Here is a 24,504-nt window from a genome sequence, read left to right on the forward strand (position 1 = left end):
TTGCATTTTATGGCATCATTTTTCCGCATAAATGATTGTCTTAGAGCTAGTTAAAAATAAAATAAAAATAATAATATATTCAGACACATGCAAAATATGTTGATGAAAATTAAATATAATATATTTTTTTATGAAAAAAATATGAACTACTGACCTACAGCTAGCATAAAAATCACTTTCCCTACGAGTATAACTATATCTGTCTGAGATTAACTAATGAGTTCCTAATGAGTGATTTCCTCTAGAATGGCAGTATGTTTGTAAAATGGAAGCACTGATACTGAAGTTTTGTTGGTGAATCAGCATACATACAATATCAGTTCATTTGTTCACCTGGCACGCAGACTCACTGTTCTCCCTGCCAAAGCGGTCTCACCACTAATGAACGCTCTGATGCCAATAAAGCCCTCTAATTCACTCATCTTTCTACCAGCATCGCTCTGGTGACTCAAAGACATAAAATACGGATGGACAGAATTGCCCTGGAACTGCTGCATTATCCTGCCATTTTCTTGGCCTAAATTAGATTTGCTTTGTTTTCTTTCTTAGCTTTTGTTAGCTTACTTCATTTGTTTGATTTCAAAAGTACACTAAAATAAGGATGAGTTTGAGATACGCTCGTATGATTGGCGCAAAACTAGCACAAACTTTTTTTTCCATAATTAAATGTTCCTACTTGAAGAAAAAAAAAATCATATTCCACACTTAATCCTGTTTCTATCCTTTCATAGTTTATTAAATGAAGAATACAATCAAATACTAATAGGACTGAGGTGCTATCTGAGAATTTCCTCTCCCACCCCTCAGGCCTGAGGTTCCTGGAGTTGAGGTTTGCACAGGAAAGCAGTTACCATATTCACATGTCTCAGTAATTCAGAACACTGCCTTGCAGCCCATAGTGGCCTCTTAGTCAAATGTGTCCAATACTTCCTAATTAGTTGGTGAGACATTGGGCAGTCCATACTTAGAATGAGAACTGAATGAAAACCTCAAGAAACAGCAGGCCTCTCTGCTGCGGATTTCGTCGTTTCTTGCTCAACAATGAACAGAGGTTTTGTTCCACTGGATTTTCTGTCATTCCCTTCCTGCAATAATTATCAGGACCTTTTAATAAATAAACTTAACCACAGTGTCCTTCACGGACTGTACAGCACGTGCTTTCAGACATTCTTTTACTATTTGAAATGGAGAGAAGGAGGTGAGCTTGCTTGAATCAGTCTGTGGTAAAGTCACAGAAAGGTTTCATTGAATCTGTTGTTCCTTCAAATAAATTTGGCAATGATGTTCATATAAAGTGATTTTATTTGTACCTCGCTGTCTTTCACAGAGCAGAGAAATGGGAGAGAAATGGATGGGCAAGTAAATATGGTGGCCAGTTTCTTTTATAGAAGAGTAGACTTTCCATTAGCTGCAATTTTTATCAATCAGTACCTCAGGTGTGGAGTGGATCAATGGTCTGTCGCTATGGCAACTGGCACAAAGTGATGGGTAATTCCACAAGGTGAGGGGAAGGATTCTGTGAGGTAGCGAAGACAGACAGGATCGATAAGACCCAAGATAATAAGTGTGAATGCTCAATCCTGCCTCTCTCATGATAACTGCTCCAAATTGTGACCATAGACAAATGAATGTAGAAGTTGATCAATTAATTCATGATATTTATTGTTTTAAACATTTAACAATGCAAGTTATTATATATATATATATATATATATATATATATATATATATATATATATATACAGAGAGAGAGAGAGAGAGAGAGTAATACAGCATTAGAAGGATGCATGTACATGTTTCGGGTTGAACACTGATCTCCTGACCTCTCCAGATTAATAAAATGTTTTCAGTCTAATTACTAGCAACAATGAAAGAAGATTACAACTGGAGGAGGAATGCTAGAAATCCTCCCATGTAAGGTTAAACCAATGCGTTAAGCTATTGCAGTGTGATGCTTTTGCTTTTTTTACCCCAATATTGAATGCAGTAGATGTTTGCTATTAAAGATGTCAGACTAAAGTTTCTAGCCCCATTCGGTTTGATTGAACATCACCTCATACTTATATATCACAAGCTTACAATTTAGGTTTTCACCACATGCTTATATTGTACTGAATATAAATAAATAACAGAAACATACATTTAAAGATATCATTCGATATTAAATGGCAACAAACATAAACTGAATCATGTGAAATTTTCTAGATTAAGCCAGTAACCAGTCATGGTAGTTACAGTATGACTGTATCATCATTATTCATAGGTTAATGTTAAATAAAACCATCCTTTCCATTCTTTTTTAAACATGTAGTTCTCACATAGAGTCATCCACCACAACTGGTGCCATGTTGAGTCTTGCCTTTGTCTATCTGGGTCAGATGCCAGAATTGTTACCTTAAAAATTATAATCAAACTACCTTTAGAAAACAAGAAGGAGAGTTAAAAAGTCAAGAGACATGTTTTTGTTCCACAATGACTGAATTCAGTAGCTAATCTGTTTACTACAAAACTGCATATTATTTGATCGATTATTTCACTGCTAAAAAAAATAATAATTATTATGTATGCACATGTGTATTATAAAGTTAGCTTAATTAAGTACAGTAATAACCATTTATAACAGTGGTTCTACTGCTATGCTACAGGATATTTATTTCAATTAATAAATGATTAGTCAAGTATTAGTAAATATTATTAATAATAATATATTTATTTAAATATAACCCAAACTTAAATTAAAATTCTAAATAATAATAATGTTGCAAACTGCAATCTTATTTTTTCCCTACTGTACTAATTTATATTATAGTGTTCTTATTGAGTACTATTTGTTTCTTGAAGTTTCTGGAATCACAAAATGAATCATTGTTAAATATTACAATATATCAATACTGTAGTACCAGTTTCTGTTTACAATCTATCAATCAGTCAACAAATAAATAAAATGGAAACAATCAGCTTTGTCGTAATTACAGCAGAAATACCAGATAGTATATCTTAAACAATAAACAGGGGACCTTCAGGTCAAGAAGGCTGTGAGACTTATAAGGTTATGAAAGATAGTAATATTTGCATAGAGATCACTTTTCCTTGTTGTAAAAAAAAAAAAAAAAAAAAAAAAAACTTGGAACTTACTGTTTCCATTTTATTTATTGATTGATTCTTTGTAAACAGAAACTGGGAGTATTGATATATTGTAATAATTAACAGTGATTCATTTTGTGATTCCAGAAATTCCAAAAAAATAAATGTCAAGCCAACAAAAATGACAGCAATGCAATCGAATATGTAATTATTTTCTGGGATCAGAAGGAAAACACGAGATAGAACAGAGTGTGCATGTTTACACACATGTCAGGGATGTGTGATGCCAAAACACTCCCAATAAACATCTTCACAGTGTGAAACATTTCCTTGACATATTGTATTGCAGTCTAGGTAATGTGCTGCAGCAGTGGATGCAATCTATGCTAATAATATGGAAAAATAATTTAGGAGCAAACAACATAGTTCCTAAAGTGTGTGTCTAATGTTTAGACTGTAGAACATAATGTTGTCTTCAATGTTTAAGAGGTAATCTCAGGTCATCGATGGTTGCGGCTTTCAGAGATGTGACCTCAGGGCTACAAAACACGAATGTAGTAAACGATAAAGAATGCAGTTAAGAGCTTATGTCTTCTAAGCTACATAAATGAAGCCGCCCCCAAAATGATTTCTGAATTAGTCAGAATCACGATCATGTCGCCTCCTCATTGTTTAAATGCATGTTTTTAAATGGATGCCAAAGAGAACAGTGGTAAAGCAATCTGAGGAACATGATTTACCACTGCACATTATACAAAGTCACCATAAGTTGGATAGAACCTCTTTAATGTTTTGTAATATTTGCATGATTTGTCTCAGCCTGTTGGAAAAGGGACTAGGCATGACATTAATACATGTTACAATGGAGAATTGTTAAAGGGAAATGCTTAGTTGGGATCACATTTTGAACAAAGCTACTTAAAACGTGATTAGTCAAGAAGGCCTCATACACAGACACGGTTATAATTGCAACATGCTCATGATGGCTTGGCTGGGCTTTAAAATCATTGTGTTTTGAGCACATTAGGGCTAATTAGTGATGCTTTAAACTTTAAAATAACATCTTCAGCTAGACTTTATGATCTTTGTGTGTCTTTCTTTTTATGTTGTATGTGGTGTGTCATTTTGATCTTTTGAAGTCATTAAAATAACTTGTGAAAAGGAATGGTGCGAAGCCCATGAACTGAACGACTAAACAAAGAGGATTTTAAGGGAAATGTGTACAAGAATGAGTCTTAATTCTTGCTTACTGGTCTCTAATAAGATTTGTTTCTATTTCATAATCTTTTTGAATCAGAGTGCAGGACAAAATGCTCTAAACTGGATGACCTCTCACCTCCACATTGATGCTAAAAGAACATCAGGTACATTAGTAGTCTCGTATGGTCATCAAGTCTGCATTAATTAGACCAAAAATACAGTAAAAACAGTAAACATTATTACAATTTTAAATAACCGATTTCTATTTTAATATATTTTAAATTTGATTTATTCCTGTTATGGTGAAGCTGAATTTTTAGCAGCCATTACTCGAGTCTTCAGTGTCACATGATCCTTCAGAAATCATTCTATTATGCTGATTTGGTGCTCAAGAAACATTTCTTATTATCATCAGTGTTGAAAACAGGTGTTTTGCTTTATATTTTTGTGGAAACTGTGATACAGCTTTTTTCAGAATTCTTTGATCAATAGAAAATGCAAAAAGAACAGCATTTGAAATAGAATTTTTTTTTACCTATTAAATGTCACTTTTGACAAGTCTTACTGAACCCAAACTTTTAAACGGTAGTGTTATATTTAAATCTTACAACCGTTTTTGATTCATACACTTTCTTTGACAACATCAGCATTGTTCTTCAGGTTTGTGTTGATTCATTTCAGGAGTCAGTGGTCAAAATCATTAATAATTCTCTGTTGATAAGTTACTGAAAGTGTAGTATGCGCTATTTGTGATGTCTCAAGTACTCATCTATAAAAAAGTTGTCATGCTGAATTAGTTTGAGAGGGCTGTATACCATAGTCTCAATCTCAGTCGCTGCCAAGTGACTGGCAACTTTGCCCAGTCCTTACCACTGTCTCTGGGCACCAGTGCTACAGAAGGCCGTAAAATATTAATCAAAACTGCCCGATCAATAACTTCTCAAAGGCTAATAAGTGCTGTCATATTTTTGTGATATGTGGAGCCCTCCATCATTTAGAGCGTGTCGAGATTTATCGAAAATCCATTGTGAGGACGAGAGCATGAGGTAATGCAGCACTTAGTAAATGAAGTAAAACCAAAGTCTACTATTAAAATTTATGATTTGTATTTAATTCACAGAAGTCGCATCACGTCTGTTGATCTGAACTCTTTCAACCTGGTCTGCTTACCTCTCCGCCAGCATCCATCTGATTTGGATTGCACGTGTTTTATACACATGCGGTGTATTTCACTCTTGGTCCTGTCATCATGAAACAAACTGTGAATGCACTTATGTCATTTTCTGTCCATTAGTGTCTTATACCATATCATATGGAACAGAAATGGAGGATTAACTTTGGCTCAGGGCCTGGCCTTGCTGTCCATTATATTGCTTATGAATAGCCTTAATGAACTTAACAATATCTTATCAATATTAAATACAGTATAGATCTGGACAAGTTTTTAGCATTTTAGTTTAATCTGTTATTTTATTACTATTACTAGTTATTATACTATTTTACAAGAGATTGATTAATCAGTATTGATTTTATTTTATGCTATTCTGTTCTTAAGTAAAAGAAAGAGTCAATGAACCTGATTAATATCGCCCAGACAGATGTTATATTTAACTTTTTATGGATCTTGATAATTATCCACAATAACCTGCTCCAGCCCCTCAGTCATTTGACTTGATCCATCACTCATTTGAAGTGGCTCATAACATTTGCTCATAGTCCATCTGCACCCATATCACAGGGCCATTTAGGTGTCTGGCTTTTTTGGGTCACCTTGTGGATGTGAACCAATTCGGATCAGGAGAAGTAATAAAAAATAACAGCCTATCAAGCATAGGAGCTTTATAGCAAGGGTGGTGTTATTTTCACAAGCAATGGAAGCCAAGATACGCTACCGTTCAGAAGTTTGGTGTCAAGATTATTTTAATTTATTTATTTTTATTCCTTTTTTTATTTCTATTAATACTTTAATTCTGGAAGGATGCATCAAATTTAACACAAGTTGCAGTATTGTTATATATATTGTAAAAAAAATAAAAAGTTATCAAAGAATCCTGAAAAAAAAGTTATATTTTACCTAGTGAGCACAACATTGATAGCAATAAGAAATGTTTCTTGAGCATCAGATCAGCATATTAGAATGATTTCTGAAGGATCATTAGAAACTGAAGCCTGGAACAATGATTTTGGCATCACAGGAATTGCATTTTACATTACAATAGAACTAGAATAATAGAAAACAATTGTTTTAAATGGTAAAAATATTTCACAATATTACTGTTTTTACTGTATTTTTGATCAAATAAATACAGCTTTGGTGGGCATACCTCAAACTGTTAAATAGTGTAAACCTCTTTGATCTACATATTGTATCTTTGACATGATTTTTATTTATTACAGTCTGGCAATGGTAAAATGAACAGACAGAAAAAAGAATGTGAGGATTAGGTGTCTCTCTCTTAGATCTGCTATCTGTCATCGCCAGGTTAACTTCTTTATAAATCCCCGGGCTGTTTTCAGAGCAGAGAGGAAAGCATGTATAATTAAGCTTGTACCACTTTTTAAAGGAACCTTTTACCATGTTAACAAGGCCATTTTCATTACTTTGCAATTTTGGTATATCTAGCCAACAGAAACATTTTTGCAAATAGCAGGTGTCACAATGCAGCAGCCGTTAGGATGGCTAAATGCCATTTGAGTTTGCAGTGCATCTGAATTCCCACCACTGGGAATGCTATCTCTGAGCATGTCAGATTAATAAATATTTGACTATGTTTTGTTTTTTTCTTAGTCATGCCAATAACTATTTGTCATCAATGGTGCAGAAGAAACCAGGTCACAGGGAGTATAAAGATGATTTATGACAAAGTAACAGTCAGTCCTGTTTTAATGGTTCCTTGGCCACACGCAAGACAAGAAAGCATTGATCTTGCTTTTACGACAAGTTAACCTCTCAGGAATGAGTGTTAATAGATTTTGAAACAACTATTAATAGCAAATAAAACGTTTATGGCCACAGTATTTTATGCACAGAGTAAAAATCAATCGATCTTTAATGAAATTAAGCTTGTGCCACTATTAACAGCCGTTTCAGAGACTGATTATTGTCATTAGGATTTGCTTGAGTGCTTGCTGACTCAACTGTGAAACAGGTTACAATGCCGTTTCAAAATTACCCTGGTATAAGAGAGAAAGCGGGAGCAAGAGAATAGTCAGTAGCAGATTGTTGCACCTGGTGTTGGCCTCTCGTCACTAAAATGCCAGTCCTCACGGTTGCTATGCCGCTGTATCAAAGTGGAGGATGGCGCATGGGAAGGATTGTGGGAATGCAAAGCTGCACAGCAAACAGAGGGTCACCCAGCCGGATTCAAACAAACTCGTCTAGAACTCCTATTCAGTCAAAAGTTCAATCAGTCACCATGGAAACCTTCTCTTCTAATGAGTTACAAATGTTTCAGTTGATGTTGATTGAATTGTTTTACCAGCCAAGGATGTTTATTGGAGTCACTGGGATTTGAACTGGCTGTGATGGATAAGCTTTTTCCATTGTTCTTGGGTTTTTAGCATTTGTAATATTAGAAAAGTTTCTTTCTTTCTTTCTTTCTTTCTTTCTTTCTCTATTTATTTATTATGTTTGTTTAGATGATGGCTTGTTACTAAATGAAATTAGTGTAGAAACCATTTTTACTGAGAAATTGTAGTAAATTTCACAAATAATTACAAAAAAATGGAAAGTAACAATTACAATAATGTGAAATCTTGATCTAGAAATATTAAAATAGTATTCACCAATAATCTTTATTTACAACCTCAAAATAATAATAGTATATTCATTTTGTCAGACTTTGCTTAAAGTCATAAATATGTTGATCATATGTGTTGTATACAAGTACACTATAAAAAATATGTAAAAAAATTTTTTTTTACAATTATTGGAGTATGTTTTACACAAAAATATTATTTCAGTCTTTCTTTCAAAATTCCACACTTAATTCAGTGTGTTACTGGTCATTTCTTGGTAATTATATGTGAAATTTAATAGCAATTTCTGAGTCAAAATAGTTTCATAGCTTTTTTTTCTATGTAAATACTACACCAAATTGTTTTAATGTAGTGTTTGTTGAAATATGTATGTTGTTTAAGCTCATATCTTGACAAACCATTTAAGATCTTCCAGTTTGTGTTGACATCTACATTTTGGTTCCTTCTCGGAAATATTATCCTTAAAAAAAACCCAAACCTTTCTGTTATTGAACATTTAGTCAGGTCTGCCCTGTCAAAAACTGTTAAAAAATCACTCTGCTCATTTAACCCAGAATTCCTTCCTTGTTGGCTTGTCTGTCACCAATTATATCTCTCTGTTTATCCTTTGACAAGTTAATTCACATGCATGTGGACCGACGGTGAAGGCTTGTGGATCTTTCCCATCACACTTAAAACACTGCCGACCACCCTCTCCTCTCTCAAGTAGGCCATTCACAGAGGCTTTAGGAAACTGTTTAAGGTATTTGCCCTTTTTTCATCTATTCAACTGCCAGCAGGCAAATCCTGGGAGGCAGAACCTGTTGATATCCCATAAGGGGCTTATATGACTCATCGTAGCCTAGATGCAACATGCTTGTTATTTGAACAGCTGCATCTCCACTCCACACTTTTATCAGGCCCATTGTGATCCTGCCATCCTGCACTTTTCCTCCTTGTTCTGAAAGCTCTTGACAAACCTACCAAAAATTGGTCATACAGACGGCTAGACAGTTTTTTGGGTGGAGGCTTGGTACTGAGGTGATTGTGATTCTCATTGCGCTTCAGTTTTTCAAGATGAAGATCTGGTGCTGGTGGACTTCATTCAGGGTTATTCAACTGAAAATCACTTGCACTGAGCTATTTTTCAAGGTAAATGATCTAGTGTTTTTGCATAAACATTTCAGATGTGTACATTTGAAAACTATAATGTTGAAAGACTGCAGCTCCCCACAGAGAATAGCTTTTTTTGCCTTTTTTTTTCACAGGGCAGCTTGATGGATGATGCACACACACGTACCTCCTCACACCTCATCTGGCTGAATGCATTCCTCATGCAATTAGTCCTTCTGAAGTTGCTTATTAGTTGCGTCTCTTCTTTGTGGATAAGTCTTTTCACTGAACTGTCACAGCTACTGGACAAGCCTCTCCAATCCACAGCCATTTACAAATGAATGGAGCACCATGCAATCCAAACAGAGCACATCCTTTTCCTGCTCTTTCACATCTTTGGTGAAAAGCAGGGGGAAAAACTCAATTTGTATTTGCGCAGACCATAAACAAACATCGGTCAGATCAAATGAGGCATTCAGAGCCTGAAGAAAGGTCAGAGAGGGGAGGGAGAGATAGAGGAGGGATTGAAGGAGGTGCAGAATGGAACTCTCCCACTGCCAATTCAAAAGCTCAGGGCTTTTATGAGCATGTCAGCTCTGTTGTTAGACTGACGATGTAGAGAAACAAGTCAATGTGAGGGCGGAGGACAGCACACCTTCCACAGGTACCTGCAATGTGACTGTAAACTAACCAACACCTTTAGAGACAGCCGAGGCCACCTTTCCCGCATGAAACCTAGAGCAGCAGTGAGACTGGAAAGCTCATGACAAACAGAGATTTTCTTCAAAGAGAACCCAACGAAAGCCCTCAGATAACTTCAAGTTCTTCGAAAGAGCATTAAATAGCATGCACTGTTCAATAGATGACTATGGTGATTAGCTATATAAAACGAATTAAAAAAAAAAGCCAAGTTGGAAAAAAGAGGGGAAAAAAGGAGAAGAAAAATCAAGGATTGGTAAATCACTATTATGACATTAAAAAAATCATAATTATGACATACCAAAACATTTCTCTGTCTGTCTGTCTGTCTGTCTGTCTGTCTATCTATCTATCTATCTATCTATCTATCTATCTATCTTTGACATTCAGTTTATCTATCTATGTTTATTTGAGTTTGAATAGAGGTTTTATGTGGTGTTTATTTTCTTGGTAGTGCAACTGAAGCAAACAATCAAAGCAAATGTGTGGACAGGCACTGTCTAAAGATCCCCGGAATGAATTTGTGGACAGGCACAAGTCAGGAGATGGATACAAAAAAAGTTAAAAGGCTTTATCAATGCCTAGATGCACAGTGAAGTCTATTATTAGGAAGTAAAATGGTATTTGGTACAACACAGACCCTCCCTGGATCAGGACGTCGCTCCAAACTGGATGAAAGAGACAGGAGGAAACTGATCAGAGAGGCGACCAAAGCACGGAGGTGGTAAGATCCTGTTATGGGGGTGTTTCTCTGCAGCAGGGCCTGGAGCACTTGTCAGGATAGAAGGAATGTATAGGGCAAAATACAGTCAAACTCTTGAGGAAAATCTGCTGCCTTCTGCCAGAAAGTTGTCAATGGGAAGATGGTTTACCAAAGCACACAGTGGTTGAAGGAGAAAAGGGTGAATTTATGGTCTAGTCAGAGCTCAGACTTAAACCCCATTGAAAATCTGTGGAATGATTCGAAGACTGCAGTCCACAAACAGTCACCATCAAATTGAACTAAACTTGAGCAGCTCTGCAATGAAGAGAGAAAGTCTAGATGTGCAAAGTTAGTAGAGACAGAGACATATCCCAACAGACTAAAGACTGTAATTAAAGCAAAAGGTGGTTCAACAAAATACTGACACAAGGGGGTGATCCTATTACCAACTCAGGCATGGTTTTTTATTTTATTTATTTATTTTTTGTTAAATGTCTATCATTTTAATTAGATTAATGTTCACAATATAGAACGTTTTTGGGTTTAATAATTATTAAACTATTTATGAATCTGTTTAATCTTGGATGCATTAATCTGTCTTTGTTTTAATTGAAATTGGTTTAAATTTAAACGTAGCATCATTTTTGGCTTCAGATCAGAAGTAAAATCATAGATGACTAAAAACTACTTTTCCCAAAACTCTCAGCAGTGTGTTGCTTGGATGACATCACTGCGTGTTTGTCTAAGTGCTTCAGTTGAAGCAGTCAGTCCAGCAGCCGATGGCTGTCACAGTCTCCTGCCAAACACGCTCCATATTCACAATGCAGTTTAATTAATGACATCACTAAAAGGTTTGGTACAATGAAGTTTGCATCTAGTTCAATTTCCTAAGTGCCTCTGTATTCCTTTCTAAGCAACAGCAATACAGAGTGAGACACAGCCATCAATAATGCACCTCCGAAAGAGAAAGCCAGCTACAGTGAGCGGCACCAAAGTCAGAAGACAGGATTGTCAAGATCCATGTGATTGTTTGAACTCTTTGATGATTTAACAGGCACTGCACATTTTAACTGCTTTAGCAGGTAGCCGGTTCACACACAGATGAAACCAAATAGATGTTTTCTATCAATTCATGTTGAAATCACTCTATATAGATCACTTGATTTGTGACTTTAAATGACTAATGGAAAACTGTGAGCTGTGTCTTGTAAGCTCTCTGGAAGGAACATGCTTGTAGTGACTTGTCAAGTGAAGATGAAAGGGGATTCCTGTGGAACACCACAAGATCTTGTGTATAGTTGATTAATCCATTTCATTCAGTCACAGCTGCAGCCTTTTCATGAATTCCATCTCATTCTGTGCTCAAAGGTTACACGTATTTTGATGTATGGCTGCCGTGTAATTGACTGATAAAATACACATAAAGATATGGTTTGTGCACATAAACTGTATTATCCTTGTCTTCTTGGTGAAATGCTGTGTTGGGGCACAAAACAGGAATTAGTCATCAGCTGTTCATTTGTTTAAACCTGAAAAGTGAAGATATGTTTTCATGAACATGTCAAAACGGAACAAAAATGAAAATGAAAATCAACAAAATGGAATCCTATTCCTTCCATTTCCTCTGTGGGATAAAAAGAGAACAGTAATTCAACCTCATTAGTCTTTCAAAGAGCAGAGCAGAGTTTAATCTTGACTCTCAGAGATGTGAGTCCCAGATATGTGAATGGGACTGTACAGTTCATTTAATGCATGTATCTGAGGCTGTCTATTAACAGCAGGACTTCTCTCATCATTTCCTCCTGCAGCAAGTGAATGAGCACACAATCTTGAATAAGGACATTCATAAAAATCATATTGTTTAATACAACCTTAATGTACAATTTGTATCATCATCACTTTAAATTACAAGAAAACTATTTCATTAACATCACCATTCAAAAGATTGGGGTCAGTAATTATATTATATAAATATATATATATATATATATATATATAGAAGGGAAGTATTACTTTCATTGTTGCATTACATTTTTCAATGACAATAAAGGCAAATATGTTACAAAAGATTCAAAAACATGCTATTTATCAAGAAAAAAAAGTATCACAGAAATTTTTCTTTAACATTGATGACATTGAATTCTGAAGGATCATGTGACACTGAAACATGGAGTAATGGCTGCTGTAAATTGAGATTTTCCATCACAGGCATAAATTACATTAAGTAATTACAGTATATTAAAATAGAAACATTTATTTTAAATTGCAATAATATTGCCATTTAAATGCATAAGCCTCTCTGGTCATACTGAACGTGCTGGAAAAAGGAGACCAGCCAAGCTTAGGTGTGCACTGATTTATAAATGTGATTGTCTGCCAGACTGATGTCTGAGGTCTTGTGAAGCCCTCAAGTGGTGAGGTGAGGTAGCATAGGTGTTAAGGTGCAAATGACTTTAAAGCCAGTGAAACTCACCTCTCACCTCTGCTATGCAATAAACACTTAAGATTAGAATTAGATTAGTTTGAGTCATTTATTTTAAGTGTGATGAGATTCCTCTGGTTGATTTATAATATGTGAATATTACTCATTAAGCAACAAATTGAATTTGACATCACTCTAATCTCTTGATTTTACATTTGAAGGCATTGAACCTTGTTCACAGTGATGAGTCTTTTTTCACAGGCCTCTCCATCCCTGATGAAGCACTTAGCCCACTTCCATTTATAGCAGAAAGAGCAGCATGATCGATTATTCAACCTGACTCTGATTCTGCCTTCTCATGAACTGTTATTCAATAACCATGGATAAAATTGGACATTACCATCCTGAGGGTACAAATGGGACAGAGCAAGAGAGAGAAATGGTAGAATGTATGACTGTTTTAACAGGCTCAACTTGACAAACGTCTGCATCCTGCACAGCAGTACCTGGATGTGTAACTAACATGAAACAGCACTTTCTCAGTTTCACCCCTCATTACAGAAACAGCTACGAGAGAGAGAAAAAAGACAGACATAAAAGAGACTGGAGTTAATAGTTTATGTACCACTACTGCACCCATCTTCTCATGCCCATTTATCAGTATAAATGACAAATTCCCATTGCCAAAATGACACTGTTACCTAGCCATTTTGTTTTCCTTTAGGCTACTGATGCAAAGATTTGCAATAAATTCTGTTGGAACAACTGGGATGATTAACTTCTGATAGTATCCTAACATACCTGGATTAATGCCAAAAGGAACTTCCCATTCATATTTTATATTTGAAACATTGTATAGCCACTGATTATCTGCATATGGACTCTAATTGATGGGTCTGGAAAGGGCACTTGCTGTTGAACTGCTAACAGGCTTAGCTTAATGAGAAACAGACGAATGTCAGTGACAAGGCTTAAGACCAGCATCTGTTTCTATCAGAGGTGCCCCTCATGCCACACATTACAAATGTCATTTTTTTAATCTGGCACTAATAATCTTCTCTCTATTAATATTAGATTAATATTGTATGCAAGTATTTATATTTATGTATTTTTAAATATTTTAATTGATTTTTTATTAATATAATTAGTAAATGTTTATTTCAATTTTGTTTTCAGAATTAGTTATTACTGATGCTGTGTTCGAGCCTACATGGCCAAAAGTTCTGACAGTGACAAATTTTGTGTTTTGCAAAGTTTGCTGCTTCAATATTTATAGATTGTTTTTACACGTTTCTATGGTATACTGAAAAACAATAAGCTTATCATGTTTTAAAGGTCTTATTGGCCAAAAAATATAATGACTCAATATTTACAGTGTTGAACCCACTGATCTATATATGACTATATCTATATATATGTTCTATATTATAGATCAGTGGTTGACCCTTGTTCTTCATAACCTCTGCAATTCGCTCTGGCATGCTGGATATTAGTTTCTGCGCCAAATCCTGACTGATGGCGATCCATTCTTGCCTTATTAGTTCTCTGAGTTGATCACAATTTGTGGACTTCTGCTCGACCACTCGTCTTGAGGACTGACCACAGGTTTTCTGTGGGATTAAGATCCGGGGAGTTGCCTGGCCACAGATTCCAAATTTCAATGTAATGTTCTTCGAGCCACTTTTTCATCACTCTTGCTTTGTGACATGGTGCTCCATCATGCTGGAAAATGCACGGATCATCACCAAACTGCTCATGGATCTTTGGAAAAAGTCGCTCTTGCAGGACATTTTGATACCATTCTTTATTCCTGGCAGTGTTTTTGGGCAGAATTATGAGAGAGACCAGTACCTTGGTTGAAAAGCAACCCCAGACATTGTTGGTCTCAGGATGCTTCACTGTTGGCACGTCACACAGGACTCATGATAGTGTTCACCTTTTCTTCTCAGAACAATTGATTTTCCAGATGTCCCTAACAGTCGGAAAGAAGCTTCATCAAAAAAATAACTTTGCACCAGTCTTCTGCTGTCCAATACTTGTACTTCCTGCAGAATTTCAGTCTGTCCTTGACGTTTTTCTTAGAGAGAAGTGGATTCTTTGCTGCCCTTCTTGACACCAGGCCATTGTCCAAAAGTCTTGGCCTCACAGTGCGTGCAGATGCTCTCACACCAACCTGCTTTCATTCCTGAGCAAGCTCTGCACTGCTGGAGACATGATTCTGTAGCTGACTCCTCAGGAGGAGATGGTCCTGGCGCTTGCTGGACACTCTGGGACATCCTGAAGACTTCACCACTGCAGTCGAACCTCTCTCCTTGAAGTTCTTTATGATCCGGTAAATGGTTCTTTCAGGTGCAATATTCTTTGTTGCAATTTCCTTGCATGTGAGGCATTTTGATGCAAAGCGATGATGGCTGCATGTGTTTCTTGGAGCTAACAAGAACACAATGATTGGAAGCACTTCTTCCCTCCTTTTACAGCAATGAGTCTGCTCTTACAATCTAATTAATATGATAGTGATTTCACCTGACTAGTACTCATTCACACTTTCACATGTGCTGTGCATGTGTCATTTTGTGTCAGGATCAAAAAACAATGAATTTTTTTTTTTTTTGTGAAAGTAAATTTTTTGGCCAATAATTTTTTAGCAATTATTTAAAATGCATCTGATCACTCTACACAATAATCTAGAAACAATGTAAATGAACACCACAACAGCTTAAGCAGCAAACTTTGCAAAACACAAAATGTATATCACTGCCCAAACTTTTGGCCATGACTATACAACTCTGCAACGTTTGAAACTGCGAAGCTTAATACAACAACAAGCCAGCAGAGGGACCCAGTACGTCGCCAAAGAATCACAATATTAATATATATATATATATATATATATATATATATATATATATATATATATATATATATATATATATATATATATATATATATATATATATATATATATATATATATATGTGTGTACGGTATAATATATTACGGTATAAGGATACCGTGATTTAATTTGTAGTTAGCAGCATTGATATCAGCTCTCAGCCATGTAGCCTAATTATATGCATGTAGGCACATTAGGATCAGCGAACTTTCAGAAAATAAACTCTGGCTTTTTTTGTATAAATGGTTTAATTAACTCTTTTTTATGTTATCGTGGTCTCTGGCTTTGTTCTATAAATGTTTTTTTTAATCACTCTTTTTATGTGGTTTTATACACACTAATTTATATTTGTTGTAGGCTTAATTATTTTCATAGTTTGCGAAACTATGAAATATGAAAGGCATTTGAAAACAGCAAAATTAAAAGAATTTATTATACAACTACTCTCTTAACAAAAGGGGTATTTGTTTTATACGACCTCCAGGACAGGAAAAAATGTGGCTATTTGAACAATGAAATACAGCAGTTATAATAGTCAACATGTTTACACAGCAGACGAAAACGCACAGAGTCGACTATTCTACGACATCATATAGCAGCTGTCAAACTCGTCAACTAATTTGATATTTCCTCAGAAAAACTGGAGCGAAAAGCGCGGATGCTTTGAATAACTCAAACAGGACGTGACGTCACATCGTGCAAAAAAAAAAAAAAAAAAAACCAACAACAAAAAAAAATAAAAAAAACCCCAGAAGATTCGCGTTATATCCGGACGCTTCGTTGATTGTCACATCAGCTTAATACAGCTTCGCACAGGCAGAGGTTAGCGAACCAAAAACTGCCCCTGACAGTTAAAATAAAAGGTAGGTTAAGCGTTAAATATGATTCCAGTCTTACGCTAGAGCTTTGCTTCATGAGATAAATAATAATAAAACCTGCTCGCCAGCTCATAGCATTGTTGCTAGCTGGCTAGCTCATCTAAAAGATGCCAAGGTTGCCAGGTCGAAATATGAATAACAGCAAGTTACATCGCTGTTCAGATATTATGGTCTTTTGAAAGTGTGGGTAAAAAAGGGTAAGCTTTTATTTAGTCTGAAAGACCGAGATAAAGTTCATTTGACGTTTGATATTAGACATATTCAGCCGCGAAAAACATCAATAGATTCTTAGTGGATGAGTATAATTGTATAAAAATGGCTTATTGTGACAAGTTTTAGAACGTAGAACTGGACACACATCGCAGTTTATTTGTTTTAATCCTCCTTGATATGTTGTAACGCATAAAGGCTCTAGCAGCTAGCTCCTTAGGCCAGGTAGGGACCGTCTACAAAGTACAGTGGAAGGATAAAACTTTTTTTTGTTTTTTATTTACAATTTTAAAAAAAATTTTTTTTTTTACAATTTGTGCACCAAGGTCTTTGAAAGTTACCCAGACAAACACTTATAACGCTCACTTTTATTTAAATAAGCAATATTGTAAACAAAATATGTGATCGTGGTTGTTATTATAATATAATATGATAATTATATTAATAGTAGAAAAATATATTTTGATATTTATTTTTATATTCCATGATATCCAGGTCCTCGGTGATATGCGTTAAGGCCTGTTCCAGGTGGTCTCGTGAGTAAACATTTTAATGTCACCTGTTTTATTCACCGGGAGGAACACTGACCTAAAATCGTTGTTACACTCTATTTAATCTCAATATGAACAGAAAATCGATAAATTAACTGCCGCTCCCGTTTAAAAACAGGTGACAGACATTTACGCTAATCACGGAACCGGCTTTTACTGATGAGACACAAATGCATGAACAAATGCATGCGATTATGTGCCCAGTCCTCGTCATAGTATTGCTTGACCAAAATTACACTCTTGAAATTAAATCGATACAGAATTCATTTAAAAGAAACATGATGGTGGTTTTAGCCCCGGAACAATAATAGAACACATACTATTGAAAATGAAACCAGTACATTAATTAGTTGAAATAAATACAGTCTTCTGCTCCAAAGGCTGTGCCTTGTTACAGATTTCTCAGAGATAATTTTCCAGTTTTCATTGTCAAAAGAGATGCAGTATTCATGCTGTTGACATTAAGGAATTGCTTGTGAAGCCTTCCAAAGAGTCTGTATCACGTATGATATTAAAACCAGAATAAAAACATTTAATTTAGGATGTAGTTAAAACACGTTTTGTGCTTGGCGTTGAATGGCAAATATATGTATTTTTTACAAAAATTTTAATTTTGTAATTCTTAATATTATTATTATTATTAATATTACTAATATTATTATTCTTTACAATATCTAGCATGTGTTGTTTAGCAAATGAGAGATGTGTGTGTGCATTTCAAGGTCTTGTATGTACAATAATAAAAATAAAAAAAATTCAACAGTTAAGCATTTGGATGTGGAACCATTGAACGTTTATTCTCTTCATTTTGTACTTTGTAGATGGCCCCTATCCTGCACCATTACATTATAAATCTGAGTTGCCATACATCAAGGCAGAATAAGACACATACACAACACTGTGTACATTTTTGAAAAAATTCAATTAAAACGCATATCATATATTCTAAATCGTTAATGATCTTTTGAAGTTTTTCAAGGCTGATTATCTGTCAGGAAGAAGGTATTAATAGGATTTATTAATATTATTGGTGGTTGGCTAGCTTGTTGGCATAGAGAAGCTTTAAAGAGAGAGTTCACCCAAACATGAACAGCCTGTGTTAATTTACTCACCCTCATGTTCTTCCAAACCTGCATGATTTTCTTTCTTCTGTGAAACACACAGAGATATTTGTCAGAATGACCGCCTCAGCCTTTATTCACTTTGATGGCATGTTTTGTTCATTAAACAAAAGCGAATGGTTACAGAGACTTACATTCTGCTAGACATTTTGTTCTACTGAAGAATGTAATTCATACAGGTTTGGAACAATAAGCAAATCATTACAGAATTTTCTTTCTTTTTTTGTAGGTGAACTATGCCTTTGATGCTTTTATTCAGTGTGTTTTAGTGGCTGTCTATTGCAATGCACCAAAAAAAATCATTGTTTATATTCATAAATGTTTTTTATCATAGTGTGAAATGGGCAAATGACAATGTGACATTTATAGCCCCTAGCTATCTCTTATTTTGCACATGCGTCCTTCTCTACCAACACTAAAAATATGAATTGTTTTGTGAAAACAAACCCATCATGACATGAAGTTAGTGCGATACAATGATGATTGAGAGATGTACAGAAAAATTCTTTAAGAGCCTGTTGTATCATATTTAATATTCACATAAAAAATTTTTTTATGGATAATCAAATGATCAAGTAACGTTGCTTCAGTTCAGTAAATATTCATATTTAAATAGTAATAACAATATAAAGGTTATTCATATTTATTTGATAAAAATCAATAAAGCTTTTACAGTAAGATTGTGTACAACAGGTTTTTCAGCAAAGTTTTGATGTTAAAAATTTAAAGGCCTTAGAAATTCATGCACCAAGTGATACCATAGGCTTTATATAGTTATAGTGCCTGCAGATTTGAGCTAATTAATTATAATTATATTTTTGTTTACCCTCCTTTTGATTGCTGGCCATTGAAGTCGGTGGCCATGGATGACTATTATTACCATGTTCTAGGGGTGCAGAGAAATTCATCTCCAGATGACATCAAAAAAGCGTAAGCTTCATCTTTGGTTTCATTTAGTCCTTTTAATATCCTTTACATTGCTTGCTTTTCAACATTTAACAGTAAATCAGATGTAGATTTTTTAAAATATGGTATTCTGCCTGTCTTGTCTCATTTATCACTCTGTCATGTTGTATTTCCTTTGTAGTTACAGGAAACTAGCTCTCAGGTGGCATCCAGATAAGAATCCAGATAACAAGGAAGAGGCAGAAAAGAAGTTTAAAGAGCTTTCAGAGGCTTATGAAGTCCTGTCAGATGGTAAGTCCTAACATAAGGAATTTTAAAAAGACGATTAAAATAAATATGCTTGTTTATGGCATTTCATTTAAAATATTTGCCTAAAAATATTAAGCATTTTTAGTTTTTCCTCACGGCAAGTGAGAATTTGATATACTGGCCTGATTGGGTCTTTAGGAAAAAAAAATCCTTACTGTTGAGCCTTTCTAAAAAAAAAAAAAAAAAAATTATCACTCATAGATTTTAGTAAAAGTTTTAAATGGGATATATCAAGGAGCTATAGGTTGTCAGTATACTGTAAACTGCTTGCACACACTCACCGCGTCATCAAAATTGTATACTAAACAAAGCCTTATCAGCCTTGTACAGACTTTGCACTTTTGAGACACTCCTTTATAAAGAGGGGCTGTAGCCACTGATCTAATTCGAATTCCAAAAAATGAATAATGACTGATTTTACTGCACCCACTGTGTCTGGTGTGATTCAGGGCTGGTGCATGAGTAATATAATTACTAGGTTACTGACAGCTGCTGTGCAACAAATCTATATGGTCTTTCACATTTTATGTTAGTATTTTTGCTTTACTATGAGTTCATTGCTTAACTCTTGGTTTACTCTCCTTCAGCAAACAAAAGGAACTTATACGATCGATATGGAAAAGCAGGCTTAACTGCAGGTGGAGGTGGAGGTAAATTGCATCCTACAGTGAATTTTAATGATATGTTGTTTGGTCCTAATTATTTCAAAATTTGGAATAAATATAAGTATATAAATAATATGACAACATGCCACTCTGTTATGTTTGAACCTTTTTTTTCATCATTTGGACAGGAGGAGGAAGAGGACACTTTAATAATGACCACTTTTTCACATTCCGCAATCCAGAGGATGTTTTCAGGGAATTCTTTGGTGGACAAGATCCATTTGCAGAATTCTTTGGTGAGTTTGTAGTAGTAGTTTTTCCATAGATCGTATGTGCCAGAGAAACAAGCGCACTGCCATCTTTAGAATTTTGTCATTAAACTTCAGTTTTTGCGATAACTTTATATATTTCTGTAGCAGCTTATAAATGCCTCATTCATTCATTCATTTCTGTAGCATTGCTGCTGAAGAGTAATTAAATGGTGAATTGGATTTACTTATTATATAGTTTACAATATTTATTATATGCATTGTATTGTTTGAAGCAGATGTCATAACAAATGTCAGTAGATCGGGAAGATTTTAAAATGAGCGATTCATTCATAAATCTGTAAGGTCTCATCTTCATGCTGTGGAAATACACTGAAAGGGGGCGGAGCTACATAAGGTTTATAAATGTTACATTCTTTACATTTTTAGGTGGAGATCCATTTGACAATGGCTTCTTTGGTGGCGGTCGACGTCACTACCCCCAGCGGGGCATGAGCAGGAACCGGACAGGAGGGTCCTTCTTTGGGGGCTTTGGGGTATTCCCACCTTTTGGGGCAGGATTTTCATCTTTTGATTCAGGTCAGATGTTACAAATATGTTTGTGCTTCAATTCAAAATCTTTTCAACTGATGTAAAAGTGCAAACACTTGATGTAAAAGTGCAAACACAAACTGCTCAAAATAAAGACCAAAACCAGGCAAAAAAGTTCTAAAACTTGTATCAGGACAACTTTTGAATATCTGTTTTTGGTGCCATAGTATTTCTTTCTTTCTTTACTTATTTTTTTTATTATTTTTATTTCATTAGGTTTCTCTCCCTTTGGGCATATGGGAGGAGGTGGATTTACTTCTTTCTCTTCAACTTCATTTGGTGGAGGGGGAGGGGGAGGGGGTGGTGGTGGTGGTGGTGGAAGCATGGGCAGCTTCCGCTCTGTGTCAACCTCCACTAAATTCATCAATGGCAGGAAAATCACTACAAAAAGGTAGACATCTTTCAAGAGTTGTAATTTATCCATTTTATTTTTAACATATGTTTTACAGTTCTGGTATCATCTGCTTCTAGTTATTTTTAGCTGTACAGAACAGTTTGTTATGCTGCTTGAGACTGCAAACTGGTTTTTTTTTTTAATCATATAGTTTATTATTACACTATGTATTGTAAGAATTTTTCACCATTTACTGCACTTTGATTTTCTTCTAATTATCTACCTACAGCATCTAATGAATCAGAAGTCTCATACATTCACATTAAAAATAGCTTACTTTCATGTTGCAAAATAAGGTGGAAAGGTTTGAGATATAAAAGCAATGTCAAACCAAATATATAATCAACGTAGCCCGAAACAAGATTTTCCTGTAATTCATAGATGTGCTGTTGTTTCTACAGAATCATCGAGAATGGACAGGAACGTGTAGAAGTGGAAGAAGATGGACAGTTAAAATCTATAACCGTAAATGGTAAGGAACAACTGCTGCGATTGGAACACAATTAAGATAATGGAGCCCTTTCAGCACAAACTTGAGCTCAAACAATGTTAGTACTGGCATTTAGATGTCTGTACATTGCATTTGTTTTTGTTTTTTCATTCCTTTTTTTAAATTTTAAGACTGTTGCTTCTGAACAGTTTTTTGTTTATATATTTAGAAATGGGTACTGTCAGTATTTTGCACAGGATACATGTAATGTTACTTGTATTTGGGACCATAATGTGAGATTAGTATTTCTTTCTGCGAGCACTTTGTGTTGCAGTGTCCTTAATGAATGCACATTGCATTTTGAATAGCGCTTTGGGCTGAAAGGAGAAAGAGGACTGTGCGTTGTGCATGACTTTACCAACTGTGTGAAAAGTGGAGTGTGGAATTGGAGTACGTAACTTAATGTTCAAACCTTATGGCAACTTGTCTAATTCATTTGTTAAACATATTTGTAAATGCTGGTAGAGTGCTAGATTCAATGTACTGATATGCAATTTTTATTAATGTAAATTAATGAAAATGTCCCCCCGCCCCCATTTTTGCATGTAAGACAACAAATGTTGTTTATAGTTGTAATGTTATTAATAAATAACCTGATGAGAATCAGAGTTAATAATATAACTGATATATGACCATTCAAGGAACCTTGTGTACTTGTGTAAAATAATTTGAACCTAAATAAATGAGTTTCATCCTTTTTGGGGATGTGGCAGCTCTGCAGTCTGTAGTTTTGCTTTAACTGAGAGTCATCTTTGATTTTCTTTCAAAGCCAATCATTACAGGAGCGTGTTGCAGCTTGTTTGCTTAAACTAACAATGCTCTATTCTTTTATACCAAAATATGTTTAAAATTTTCTGCATCTTTTGGAATTTAGAGTGAGTAATATTTTTTGTTTGTTTTTTGTTTAAATTATCTATTCTTTTATACCAAAATATGTTTAAATTATTTTTATTTTATTGATCATTATTAATGTTTGAAGTATATTTAAACCAGACAGTGAGCAGTTTCTTGCAAAGTGGTAACTTCCTTAATATGCCAATTCCAAATATTATGTGATTAAAATGATATACATTCTTATTTGGAATGTATGGATAAAATTTTTAACCATTTTAATGTAGATTAATAAGCTGTGATATAATGCAACACTGTCAATGTTTATTAATGAAAGATATTAAAGTGTTCATGGAAAGTGTCAAAAAAAGCATTGTAAAGAGAAGGGTTTGATAAGTATGGTGTGTTTTAAAAAAATAAAATTAATTTGAATAAAAACAATGTCTCAAAGAATTTTGTTAAATTATGGATAGTTATCAATGAAATGAATCAAGAATTTTGTTACGCAGAATAACATTTGTTAGTTGTTGCTTTTTAATGTCCTTGACCAAATGAAGCTGGCTGCAGTGCTACCAGAATGCATGGCTAACTAAACTAACAAGCTTTGTGATTGTGTTTTATGCTCTCTAAATGCATCTCTATCTCTGGATGTCAGAGGTGTAGTATACATAACGCAGAATTATCATCATCAAAACAGTTTGGTGAATCTGTCTGGTAATATAAAGTAAAAGTGGTTTGAAAAACATCTTTTTAAATTAAGTGCAGACATTAATACACTCATTAAAATAGTGCTCTCCGCCCTTCTAAACTAAACCACACCCCTCTCTCTAGGAAAAGCCCAGGAGATAGGCATGCTGGAGGGTCACAGACAGAGGAAGGAGCTCCCTGACTCCTCTTCCTCCTCCTCACATTCTGCAAGGCAGTCAGCTCAGAGAGAGGAGCAAAATAAAACCACAGGCAAAGGTCAGAAGGCTATTTCATATTTCGTGTGCGATTCCTGCAGCTCGAGCATGATCCTTGTGATACTTAAAAGTTATGTATCTCAACAGAGCAAACTGGAGCCAAGAGGAAGAGAATGACGGTGAAGGAAGAGACCAAAAAGGCCAAAGAGTCCTAAATTTGTCTCTGCATCTAAACTCATAGGACTGATAGCCTGACATACTGTAGCTGTGGATATTCTGTGTTGAGGTTGGAAAAACTCCCTAGCAATTTTTTGTTATTGTTGTTTGTTATTTTTTTTAGATGCAAAGGTCAAATTTATTATTTTAAGTTTTTTATGCCGTTACTAATCGATAACAAATAGTAAATCATCTGCTCTGAAGAACTGTGACTGATACGTAAATAAAAAAAAATGGAACTGTGCAAGCAAGCATTTCTCATTTACATGATCCACACAATTTATTAATAAACGCAACCAATGTACAATGATTTCCAGTAATAAAACAGGTGTTGCCTTTGGTTGAATTTGTGGTCAAACTTTGTAACATTTAACACATT

General features: G+C 34.9%; 1 protein-coding gene across 1 annotated transcript; it reads left to right on the forward strand.

Annotated features, from left to right (window-relative positions):
- Positions 1-16,557: 16,557 nt before the first annotated feature.
- LOC109108924 (dnaJ homolog subfamily B member 6-like) lies at positions 16,558-24,471 on the forward strand. Its single transcript, XM_042774563.1, has 10 exons — positions 16,558-16,715; positions 19,466-19,542; positions 19,700-19,809; positions 20,415-20,477; positions 20,621-20,728; positions 21,131-21,280; positions 21,509-21,683; positions 22,088-22,158; positions 23,839-23,970; positions 24,057-24,471. Exons 2-10 carry the CDS (start codon positions 19,475-19,477, stop codon positions 24,122-24,124), a joined length of 945 nt encoding a protein of 314 aa, XP_042630497.1. The 5' UTR covers positions 16,558-16,715; positions 19,466-19,474; the 3' UTR covers positions 24,125-24,471.
- The last annotated feature ends 33 nt before the right edge of the window (positions 24,472-24,504 follow it).

Source organism: Cyprinus carpio, chromosome A2, assembly GCF_018340385.1.
Source record: "Cyprinus carpio isolate SPL01 chromosome A2, ASM1834038v1, whole genome shotgun sequence".
Classification (NCBI taxonomy): Eukaryota; Metazoa; Chordata; class Actinopteri; order Cypriniformes; family Cyprinidae; genus Cyprinus; species Cyprinus carpio.